The sequence below is a fragment of the Magnolia sinica genome, chromosome 12, assembly GCF_029962835.1.
Source record: "Magnolia sinica isolate HGM2019 chromosome 12, MsV1, whole genome shotgun sequence".
In the NCBI taxonomy this organism is placed as follows: Eukaryota; Viridiplantae; Streptophyta; class Magnoliopsida; order Magnoliales; family Magnoliaceae; genus Magnolia; species Magnolia sinica.
In genome coordinates, this window is record NC_080584.1 from 481,198 (window position 1) to 494,006 (window position 12,809).

General features: G+C 40.4%; 1 protein-coding gene across 1 annotated transcript; it reads left to right on the forward strand.

The window, feature by feature from the left end:
* Positions 1 to 1,711: 1,711 nt before the first annotated feature.
* Positions 1,712 to 4,237, forward strand: LOC131220719 (glutathione S-transferase 3-like). The gene is made up of 2 exons (XM_058215517.1): positions 1,712 to 2,116; positions 3,626 to 4,237. Exons 1-2 carry the CDS (start codon positions 1,802 to 1,804, stop codon positions 3,965 to 3,967), a joined length of 657 nt encoding a protein of 218 aa, XP_058071500.1. The 5' UTR covers positions 1,712 to 1,801; the 3' UTR covers positions 3,968 to 4,237.
* Positions 4,238 to 12,809: the final 8,572 nt, after the last annotated feature.

The following is a 12,809-nucleotide window of genomic DNA, read 5'->3' on the forward strand; positions in this document are numbered from 1 at the left end:
GTCTTCCTCAAAGGAATAATTATTCTGAATCTACGTAACTTCTCTAGACTCCTCACACAAAAACTTCAAATCCACGAGGAAAATAAAATAGAAATAATTTTAAAAATTTGAAATAATTTATTTGTTGATGAAAAATCAGTTTACAACTCTTTAAATAAGGCTATGGTTCCTAGGGAGAAGTTTCGGAATCAAACTATAACTAAAACACCTATAAATCGTGACTTACCATACATAGTAAACTTACTATTTATAGACGGTTGTGATTTCCACCAGACCTCATGGTTTTTAGCAAACAATAGTAAGTGTTTCTCCTAATTATTCTAAGCACTTTTCATGTTGGACACAACTCCTAGAGTCCAAATGTATGAAAAGTTATAACCAAACTAAAACTTGTCATGAATAGTAAAATCAAAAATAAACATGGATTTCAACAGTAGATCTAAGGGAATATTGCAAATTCAGTGTGGGCAACCTGGCATAGCAGGTTGGGTGGCTAAAATAGCTCGTCCTACCCCAAAATCACATATCGTACATCCGATAGCTCATTCTAGTTTGTGAGATATGTTCATGATAAGTTTTGATGGTCTGGATCACTTCTACTAACGACTGGACCTTTTTTTATCCATCTTGGCCATGAAAGTGCCCGCAACCCGCTCTACATCATTCATCCAGGTCTATTTGAACTTATCAACAAGTTCGGTCGCAAATAAACATTCGGGTGTGCCCTAGAAAGTTGTTAATGATAAGTGTCCAATCACCCCTGCTTCTATGGTGTGGTCCACCTAAAATTTGTATTTACTTGAGTTTTGGGCCCACTTCCTAAAGTGATCTTGAAAAATGGATGGTCGGCAGTCTTGCCTGAACTCAGTTAGGTACCCACCTGACTGAATCTCCGCTCGCACATGGCACGTTCGCTACTCGGAAAGTGGATTAGGTGACACCCCAAACTCACCCAAGATGGTGTGGCCCTGCCAATTGGTTTCCACCTGATAATTGGATCTGATTTATTTATGGGATAATACCCTAAAATGCACTGGAAAAATGGATGGACAGAGTGGATACAGAATACATACATCAAGGTGGGCCCCACGGTAAGGGCTGCGTCTTGGGTGAGTCCGGGGTCTCACCCGATCCTCTCCCCGCTACTCTCTATCACATGACGGAAGTAATGACGTATTCTCTGACTTTTCAGTACTCTACAGAAGCTGAAGCTCCTGGAAGGAAGAAATGAAATGAAACGCAGCTATGAATCTGGACTTCTACATACAACGATCTCTTAAAGATCAAATGCATGTGAACTTCTACACACAACGCTGTCTTAAAGATTAAATGTATGTGAACTTCTACATACAGGATAGAAAATCTAAGCCATTCAAACATGGGATCCACCCTAAAGATCAATTGGGATGAAACCTATAGTAATCTAGCTCATCAGATGGGGCACACTGTTGAAATAAATGAACAGCTGATGGAAATACTCAATGTATGGATATACCCTACATAATCAGTGGATTGTTAATATTTTCCACCAATATAACTTATGAGATGTGTCCCATCTTTTCAATGGATCAGATTTCCTATAAAAGTAATAGATTGGCAGGAAGAAAGTTCATTGTATTTGAAAGTTCTCACACAATATTGTAGGTGAACGTTTGTCAATAGTCAAAATTTTGAAAGCTGAAGTTGAAAAAAGCGCACACCACCGAACCTGATCTCTATAAATTCCAATCCCAACCTCCCAAACACTCCACACAGCACAAACAACGTTCCAAACACTTGAATTTTTCTGTTTTCAGATCCAATGGTTGAGAGCATACATATCTTGAGCACCTGGAAGAGCCTTTTTGGGCACAGGGTCCAAATTGCACTGGCTGAGAAGGGCGTGGAATTCGAATACACGAAAGAGGATCTTTCTAACAAGAGCCCACTCCTCCTCCAATCCAATCCCGTCCACAAGAAGATCCCTGTCCTGATCCACAACGGAAGGCCCATCTGCGAATCCCTTATCATCGTCGAATACATCGATGAGGTATGGACGGACAGATCACCGTTTTTGCCCAAAGATCCTTACCAACGGGCCAACGCCAGGTTTTGGGCTGACTACGTAGACAAGAAGGTGAGTGGTTTGTATGTTTGTTTTTTAATTTTTTATAAATGCATGCTATACATTGAAAGTTAGGTGTATGGCCATTGGCATCATAATTAGGATGATTGGATTGTATTGGGGACATTTTTAATGGTGGCCTATTATACACTGAGTTATGGTGTATGTTGTCCAATTGCCTGTCGCTAGGGAGTGCTGTCCAATTTCGTCTTGAAAATGGTCCCAAAAAACCTTGTTATTGCCGATTTAAATTCGTGGCCCCATCATGATGTATTTGAATCATCCACACCATCCATCCTTTTTAACACCACATTTCAGGGCATGAGCCCAAAAATGAGATAGGACCAAAGCTCAAGTGGACCACACCTTAGGAAATAGTGGTCGTGAAAATGTCAAACATTGAAAATTGTTTTCTCCCTGGGAGCTACAATGATGTTTATTTGTTTTCCAACTTGATCATAAGGTCACATAGTCATAGATAAAGGGAAAATAAAATTGTCATTTTGATTCAAAACTTCTAGCCTCAAAAGAAGCTTTCAACACTAGGAGTTCAATTCTCATTGTTTTTTGTGGTGCCTATTTTTTGGGTCATGCACTAAAATAAGTTGGCCAAAGGATGAACGGTGTGGATAAGACACATATATCATGTTAGCCCAACAATCTAATGTTTTTATTCTTAGGTGGACGGAGTGCTATAAAAGGGGATGTTTGTCAACATTACCTTAAAAGCCAATAGGAAATAAATAATTAAATAATTATTATACATGTACCTTGAATTATGGGTGCAATTAAAATACCAAACAGCCCTTAAAGGAAAAGAGATTCTTATAACCTGGTGCATTTTTCAAGGGAAAAAAAAAAGCATCATTTGCCCCAATCCATGAAAAATAAGAAGGGCTTTTCACTTCATTCTAGTAAATCTTTGATTTTCACTTGTGGCCTTGCATCTAATAAGCGCACATGGGGTTCTTTCACCTCCAATATTAAGATTTTACAAGCAGATTTCTTCATACATGAATTGCCTACAAATAGGGCCATTCATTATATTTGTGTTATATCCGCTCCATTCATCCGTATCACCAGCTCATTTTAGAACATGAGCTAGTTTTTAAAAGCCTGGCCTGACATAAATTTAAACCCATGAGTCGAGCCTAATACACCAGCCCAAACCCAAACCAAGTGCTCAGGCCCAAAATCCAGACGATTCACATAAGTCTATAGTAGCCATTCTGGGGGGAATGTGTGCATGATTAGAGCCATTTACAAGTGATGATCACCACAAACAGACAGTGATGCAAAGGTAAGGCCCGTGTTTTAAGGGAAATGGACTGCCGAAAGGCATGAAAAACAGTTCATACGCTTACAGGGAACTTGGGTTAGCCGAACTTGTGGGCAAAGGCATAATCATCATAGGCCAAACTTGGTGAATAATCTTTTATCTTACACTTCCCATATTTAAACGTTCGTTTTCTCATTTTATGTGAAATTATCAAATAATTGATTCTTCCTTTTTTCATTTAGGTATATCCAAGTTGGGTAGGAATATTGAGGAGCACAGGTGAAGCCAGGGAAGCAGCAAGGAAAGAATTTATAGAGTGTTTGAAATTGTTGGAAGGAGAGCTAAAAGACAAGCCATTTTTCGGGGGTGATACCTTTGGATTTTTGGATATTGCCCTCATTACCTTTTCGGGTTGGTTTTACGTTTACAAGATAGATGGATATTTCAATGTGGAGGAGGAATGCCCAACGCTGATGAGGTGGGTGAGGAGGTGCAGGGAGAGGGAGAGTGTCTCGAAGATGCTTCCAGAAACAAGCAAGTTGTATGATTTTATGGTGTCCACGAGGAAGAAACTTGAGACCTAATAGGAATGGAAGATTAAAAAGAGAGTAGATGGATTTTATAAAATAGTGTTTGAAATAGATACTTGTTTTTCGTTCTGTTTTTGGTTATACTTGTTTTGTTTCGGTGTCATTCCATATACTATTAAATAATTGCAGTTTAGATTTTAGCAATGAAAATTTGTATTTTGCCATGTTTAGAATCTATTATACTTGCATTTAGCAAAATGTCGTCCACAAAAATGGTCATTGATCTCAATTCAACTCTTAGCTCCATTTGGCTTGCTTTCCATATCAAGTTTGTCTGATGGACTTTTTCCATTTTGTTCCTAAGTTTTGTTAGAGAACTGGATTACTGTACCTGGGTGGGTTCTCTTTGATTATAGTGATAACATATTGCCCTTTATCTTGTTGGTTATTGTTTTTTATTTCCTGTTAAATTTTGGTCCTGCATGCTTATATTAGATTGTAAATCTCTAGCAATGTAATATCCTATATTTAGCACCTAGGATCTTTCTTCTAGCTATGTAATATTCTCTCTAGCTATGTAATATCTTATATTTAGCACCTGAGATCTTTCTTACAGCTATGCATATTGCCTATCAATAGGTTATAATCATACTATAAAGAGGGTGTTTTTCCTCCAATACTAAACACAGAAATTCCAAATGTATTAGCTTGAAAGAATCAATGACCCGAATCGGACACTCCTCACCTTTAAAGTAGATATTGTTTTGATTCTCAAGTCAATGTCATTTAGCTGGGTATGTAGTGTCTAATTCTGTTGGAGGATCAAACGTGCAACATACTCTTGGCTTGAATTACAAACACAATGAATCTTATATGAGTCGGGATCCTCTGTTATCAGGTCAACAGAGAATTCCTGTTACCCTAATGGTTTGGCGTCCGAAGCTGTTTTTTATTTTTTTATTTTTTTTAGTGAGTGGTGACGTGGACCAATGGGAATTAGGGTATCAGGAATTCTCTGTTATCCTGATGACAGAGGATCCGGACTCATCTTATATATGTTCAACACGTGTGATAGTGCACATGAGCAGACAAGAGAAACACACATAACAATAAACCAGCACAAACAAGCAAACAAAAAAAAAGCAAGAGAACTAAATTCTGTTTTTAATAGGAGATATTTGGGGTGAGGGATTTGGAGTCGGGATGCGAAATCTAAAACCCCTAGTTATGGAGGAGAGAAGTCAGATGAGAGAAAGCGGAATCGAGCATGAGATGAATGAGAGAAGAGAAGGATTTTCTTATTAAAACTAGAACTCCTCTTTTTTAGATAATTTCCTTTCTCGTATAAACCGCTTATCCCTTGATTCTTTGGACAGTTGATTTTCAAATTCAGAGTCAATCCGACCGTCGAATTGACAAGGATCGATCAACAATAGAACTCAAATTGATTGAGTATGGCCCACCTGAGCTTTGAATCCGCGTGATCTTTGATCAGAGACCCTAATCGGAGCCTTTAAAGAGAATGGACGGTGTGGATTTCATATAACATCACTATATACCCCACCCTAGCTGTGTGTACACCTAGTGTGCGTGCACTCGTTGTGCACCAGACTGAAAAACCCAGTCAACTCGGGTTGACTCGAGCCGAAGAGAGAAATCTCCCTCTCCCGCTTTTCCCACCCGAAGAGTGTGTGGTGCATTCCGAAAGCGAAAATCGTTAGATACCAGCCTGGCGCTATCCTTGCCATCTTGGCCCTTCACGACAATGAATCTCAGCCCTCCGTTTTTACCTTAGTTTTAGGGTTTCCTCAGCTATCGTTTGGATTTTTTGGCCACCGCTCGATGAAAGCCGAACCCATCCGGAAAAGGACGTCAAACGATCGTCCATATAGTAGGCCCCACGAGCTTCTAGGGACTCATCTGATCCGTCCATGATTACCGGACAGGAAGATAATCGGTCCAATGTAAATCTGCCATTAGCAAGCTGGTCATCTTCTTCATTTAGACAGAGATTAGTTTGACCGTTGTTGAGACCTGATCTTTGATCTATACCGTTCGTTTGGAGGGCCATTCTGACAGATGATTATCCCCAAGGTTAATGTCAACCATGCATTCAAAACAGATCTCGATTAACGGATCTTTTTCAACCGAGTTCGCTCGGGTTAGTGGTTTATTGCTGTAACTAATCCAAGGTTTGTGTTCGAAGCCTCTAGAGGATTTAGGAGGCCTATAAAAGGCTACTTTTAGGGCATGCATTCCTAAAATAGAAAACAAGAGAGAGGGCAGCGAGTGCAGCACTTCATTGAGACGGGCAGAGTCACGGTTCGAGTTAGCGTAACCAGACCGAGTCCAGACTCTATAGGAGCCAGAGAGGAAGAATAGAGAAGCAGGAATAAGAAGAAGATCAAGAAGTGAGGGAGGACTCTGTTACGAAATCTGGATATAGAAAAGCAAGGAATGGGAAAATGCTCTTATTCATTGAACATAACTTACTGGCTTATAAATAGCCTTACAAAGATAAATCAAAACAGACAAAACAACTCACGTCTAACAATCCTATAAACATGGTCAACTGCTAAAATAGCTCAACTGCTAAAGAATAGTTCAACACAAAGAACGTCCCTTATCAATAGGGAATACAAAACAATAACAACTTAAACTAAATACTTTAACATCCTCCCTTAAACTGAAAGCTTTAGCTATCAGTTTACTCCAGGATCCAAACAAACACCCAACAAATCACGCATCTTCAGGAAGGCATCAAGCTTCAAAGGTTTAGTCATTATATCAGCAACTTGCTCCTGGGTAGGACAATGAACCATCTCTACAATTCCATCTTTTGTGAGCTCACGAAGGAAATGAAAGCGAACATCAATGTGTTTGCACCGACCATGCATCACTAGATTCTTAGAGAGCTTGATTGCTGAACTGTTATCACAATAGACTGTTGTGGAATCATGTTGAACATGCTTGAGACCTTCCAAAATCCTTCTTAACCAGATTGCTTGACAGGCACATGAAGTTGCAGCAATAAACTCAGCCTCGGTAGTGGACAAAGAGACTACAGGTTGTTTCTTTGAGGACCAAGACATTGCTGCTAAGCTCAACATAAATACATAACCTGAGGTGCTTTTCCTGTCATCTAAATCCCCAGCATAATCACTATCTGTGTAGGCAATTAGTTCCTCACTTCCTCCCTTCTTGTAAAACATGCCAAAATCAATGGTACCTTTCAAGTACCTTAGTATCCTCTTTGCTGCTTGCAAATGAAGTTCAGTAGGACAGTCCATAAATCTGCTTATAAGACTCACCACAAACATAACATCTAGACCAGTGGCAGTCAAATACATAAGGCTCCCCACAATCTGCTTATAGAAAGTACTGTCAATCCTCACTCCATCTCCAGTTTTTGTAAGCTTACTTCCAGGAACCATTGGGTTGTGAACTGGATTGCACTTGTCCATGTTGAACCTTTCCAACACCTCCTGTATGTATTTCCTCTGACTAATAAAAATGCCATCTGATCTTTGTATCACCTCAATGCCAAGAAAGTATCTCATTTTGCCAAGATCAGTCATATCAAACTCAAGCATCATGGATTTCTTAAACTCAGCAAACATAATTTCATCATTCCCAGTGAATATAAGATCATCCACCTAGAGACATACAATCAAAATCGTACCTGCTTTTCCAGTCTTAATGAACAGAGTATGTTCATAATGGCATTTCTCAAATCCTTCCTTTACAAAATAGGACTCTATACGACTATACCAAGCTCTTGGAGCTTGTTTAAGTCCATATAAAGCCTTTTTCAGTCTGTACACCTTCTGCTCACTACCCTTCTGTTCATAGCCAGGAGGTTGTTCGACAAAAACTTCTTCACTTAGTTTACCATGTAAAAAAGCTGACTTTACATCTAACTGGTAGATTGTCCACTCCTTTAGAGCTGCAAGAGAAATCACCACTCGAATTGTATCTAACCGAGCTACAGGAGCAAAAACCTCAGTATAATCCACCCCATGTTCTTGAGTATAACTCTTTGCTACCAACCGGGCCTTATACTTATCAACTTCTCCATTCTCATTGAGCTGTCTTGTAAACCCATTTTACCCCAACCTTCTTTGCTTTAGCAGGTAAATCTGTCAACTCCCATGTATCATTCCTCTCTATGGCTGCTATCTCTGCATCCATTGCTTTCCTCCATTTCATACTTTTCACAGCATCGCCAAATGAGACTGGATACCACCTGCAAACAGAGCTTGGTGTGCAGTGTCTTCTTCCTCAGATAGATCTTCTCCACTTTCGTAATCTCTCATCCAAGCTGGTGGCCTTCTGATTCTTCCTTCATTAGGATTTGGTGGATTTTCTTCATTGAACTCATCTGAATCATTTCCTTCTATTGTATTGTCATGGTGATCAGCTCCAATGAACCCTCCGTTTCTGCTATCATCAGCTCCGATGTTCTCTCTGTTTCCGCTATCAGTATCGACTGAAACTGCTTCTTTATCACTTTCTCCCCAGTCTAGATCAGCTATAATGGCTTCGTCATGACTTATGTTCCAATCCCAGCTATTGTCTTCTTCAAATTTCACATCTCTGCTGACTATTATCTTCTGAGAAACTGGATCATACAATCTATATGCCTTTGACTCCTCACTAACTCCGAGTAGAACACATCTCACACTCTTGTCATCAAGCTTAGTCCTCTTACTATCAGGAATATGAACATGTCATATGCAGCCAAACACCCTGAAGTGATCAACTGATGGTTTAGATCCACTCCAAGCTTCTTCCGGAGTCATATCCTTTACTGCCAGAGTTGGACTTCTATTCAGAACATAGACAGTCCAATTGACTGCTTCAGGCCAGAAAGTTTTTGGCATTTTTCTTCCTGAAAGCATGCTTCGCACCATATTCATAATAGTCTGGTTCTTTCTCTCTGCAATACCATTCTGTTGTGGAGTATATGCAGATGTCAGTTGTCTACGTATGCCATTTTCCTTACAAAAATCTGTGAACTCATGTGATGTGAATTCTCCTCCACGATCAGTGCGAAGGCATCTTATACATGAACCAGTTTCTTTCTCAACACGACTCTTATAGTTCTTGAAAGTGATGAAAGCTTCTGACTTCTCTACCAAGAAATAAACCCAAGTCTTGCGGCTAAAATCATCGATGAAAGTAATCAGATACCGTTTCTTGCTATTTGAAGTGGGGTTGATCGGTCCACAGATGTCGGCATGCACCAGTTGGAGAATCTGAGAAGCCCTCCATGTGCTCTCCTTTGGAAATGGATCTCTGCGTTGTTTTCCTACCAAGCAGTCTTCACACACCTTTGAAGGGGCTTGAAATCGTGGCAATCCATTCACCATTCTTTTCTGCTGAAGAGTGTTTAACCCATTGAAGCTTAAATGTCCATATCTAAAGTGCCAGAGCTGAGTCTGATCCTCGGTAAGAGAAGAAAAACAGATTTCTTCCTTTAGCAGTTTTTGAGCAGGCAAGATAAACATTCTATTTGAGGACATTGCAGTCACCATGATTAATCCTCTCTCTGGATGATAAATCTTACATTTCCCATGTTGTATGAGAATTGCAAGCCCTTTCTCTTGTAGCTGCCCCACACTTAGCAAATTATTCTTCAAACCAGGGACATAAAATACCTCAGTGATGACCTGCACAATTCCATTTACAAGCATTCGTATATTTCCTTTTCCTATCACAGCCATGCTTGAATTGTCTCCCAACTTTACAGAGATGCTGAAACTCTCATCGAGCCTAGAGAAAAGCTCCTTCTTTCCGCACATATGATTGCTGCAACCTGAGTCGAGAAACCATAACTCCTCTTTACTAGCTTCCTTGACATCCTCATATGCCATTAACAACATTTCTCCACTAGCTTCTGCATAATGTGCCTTTGCCTCTGTCTCCCTGTTTGGACATTCATATTGAAAATGTCCAAGCTTATGGCAATTGTAGCACTCAATGGTAGACTTGTCAAAGCTTTGTCTACCTCTACCTCTTCCTCGTCCTTTGAATCCACCACGACCTCGTCCTCTTCCTCTCCATTGATCTTCATATGTAACCTTCAATGCTTGTTCATCCGCAAGATGGCCATTCATGCGCTGTTCATGCACCAAAAGACTGCTTTGCAGCATATCAATTGATAAGGTGTCTAGATCATTGGACTCCTCAATAGAGCACACAACATAGTCAAATTTAGCAGTCATAGATCTCAGAATCTTCTTAATAACCACAACATCCTCCATTTTCTCACCGTGAACCCTCATCTTGTTGGCTATAGTGAGGGTTCGAGCAAAGTACTCATTCACAGATTCCCCTACCTTCATGTGGAGCACCTCAAATTCTTTTCGAAGAGCTTGTCGTTGTGCACGCTGCACCCGTGCCGTTCCCTGGTACTTCTACTTCAAAGAGTCCCAAATACTCTTTGCTGTATCCGTGTTCAGAATGGTCTGCAGAACTGTTCGATCAATGGCCTGAAAGAGATAATTCTTAGCCTTCAAGTCCTTCAGTTTGGCATCTTCAGTCGCCTTCTTTTGTCCTTCCGTGAGTTCTGCCCCTGCTTCTGCTATAGGTATCCCTTGTTCTATCAAGCTCCAATATTCCTTTGAACGCAAAAAATTCTCCATGAGCATACACCAATGATCATAGTGTCCATCAAGCTTTGGAATTGCTGGTTGCACAAAATTACTTTCAGCTGCCATCCTTACTGCTATACGCTTAGAAGTCTGCTGCTTCTCAAGTTTTGGTTAGGCCAAGTGATGTAGCTCTGATACCAAATGTTACGAAATCTGGATATAGAAAAGCAAGGAATGGGAAAATGCTCTTATTCATTGAACATAACTTACTGGCTTATAAATAGCCTTACAAAGATAAATCAAAACAGACAAAACAACCCACGTCTAACAATCCTATAAACGTGGTCAACTGCTAAAATAGCTCAACTGCTAAAGAATAGTTCAACACAAAGAACGTCCCTTATCAATAGGGAATACAAAACAATAACAACTTAAACTAAATACTTTAACAGACTCGCTGCTGGAGTGTTTACGACGCCTTCGGATCTGCCACTGATTCTGGACCGAGTTCAATTTGAGTTGGGTCTCAATCGTCAGGCTGGGTTGCTGATCAAGCTGAGAAGAAAGAAAAGGTAGAAGGAAGAAGATGAAGAGAATAAAAGTAGAAAAGGAGGGGAGTACGAGAGAGACCAGCTGTTTGGCTGATTCATCTCACACCATAGTATACGACTCGGTTCGAATCGGGTCTGGTCTTATCCAGCCACACTGTCTGGTCATGAGAGGGAGAGGGAGAGCAAGAAAGAGGAAGCTATAGAAGAAAGAAAAAGAGACGAGAAAATGTGCGAGCGTCGTTCGAGTCAAGTCAGGCGAGTTTGAGCGAGATTGTGACTTGCTGGCCTGACTCAGGGGGCAGGGGAGTCTGAGCTTCATATGGGGTTCAGGGTTGTCCTTGGTCGTGAGTTGCAGTGAGGAAGAATAAGGGACTCGGAGATAGAAGAGAGAAGAGAGACAGAGAAGGAGGAAGAAACAAAAAGAGGAATAGAGAAGTCGACTCGGTTGAGTTGACTCAGCTAGGTCGAAACTGGACCTTGGTCGAGTTCAGTCCCTGTTGGGCATGGCAGGGAAGAAAAGAAGAGGAAGAAGGAGAAGGAAGAAAGAAAGAGTGGAAGTGTTGGCAGGTTTTGCTGCACCGAGTTGACTCGAACTAAGTTGACTCATTCAAGTGGAGTCCAATATTTTATTGGCTCCAGTTTTGTTGTTGAAAGAGAAGAAGGAGAAGAAGAAAGGAGGAGTGGTGGTAGTTGCATGGTTGCCAAGTTGACTCGACGAGGTTTCACCGAGTTCAGCCGAGTTCAACTCAGTTCGTACTTGATTTGGGTCTAAGTTAATCCATAACTCGTCGAAAGTATCATTGGATGGTGGTCCATTCAATCAACTAGGGACTTGTTGCGGGGTATAAGCCGGCAAGTTGTTGAATCTGAGTTGACACTGAGTTCGACCGAGTCACAAACCAAGTTAGATTCAATTCTAGTTTAGGCTGAATCAAGGACTCGATCCTAAAGTAATGTAGAGCAGGTCGCAGACAGTTTCATGGCCAAGATGGATCAAAAAAGGCCCGGTGGACGACAAAAGTGATCCGGACCATCAGACCTTAAATCGGGCGTATCTCATAATCTGGAATGAGTTATTGAGAGTAAAATATATGATTTTGGGGAAGAACAAGTTACTTCAGCCACCCAACCCATCTACGCTGGGTTGCACAAGTCGGATTTGCGAAATACCGCCAGATCGACGGTTGTTTCCCTATTTTAATTCTATTTTTACTATAAATAGTAAGTTTTAATTTGATTATAACTCTTCATCCGTTAGGCTTTAGGAGTTGTGCCCAACGTGAAAAAAGCTTAGAATAATTAGGAGAACAACTTAGTGAAGCCAAATAGGACACTTACTATTTTTGGATGAAAACCTTACGCACTAGTAGACATCACGACCATCTACAAATAATAAGTAATGATAAGTCTTTATGAGCTAGAAGGGATTCCCCAAACTGATCATTGAATATAGCCAGCATAAAGATTTGCTTTTAATATGAATTGCTGGAACATCAATTAATGTAGTAGTTCATAGTTCAATCCAAGCAATAAGTTTCACAATGAATGCATTTAAAAATGGATTGAATGATGAACTCCTATAAGGAAAGAGGGTTGGAGAGGGTGTGTAACTTTCTTATTTTCTCACTTCAGAACCCTAGAAGCAACCCTCCAGATATATAGACAAAAATCCCATCGATAAAAAAATGGGCAAAAAACTGACAGGTTTAATGTCATCGAATGGTCTTCGACGTTATAGAACCTTGCACG

Bases quoted from the DNA above. Each gene is read 5' to 3' on its own strand.
- LOC131220719 (XM_058215517.1), top strand. From the start codon at position 1,802: ATGGTTGAGAGCATACATATCTTGAGCACCTGGAAGAGCCTTTTTGGG. The intron at 2,117-3,625 runs GTGAGTGGTTTG...TTTTTCATTTAG, and splicing joins CTGACTACGTAGACAAGAAG to GTATATCCAAGTTGGGTAGG.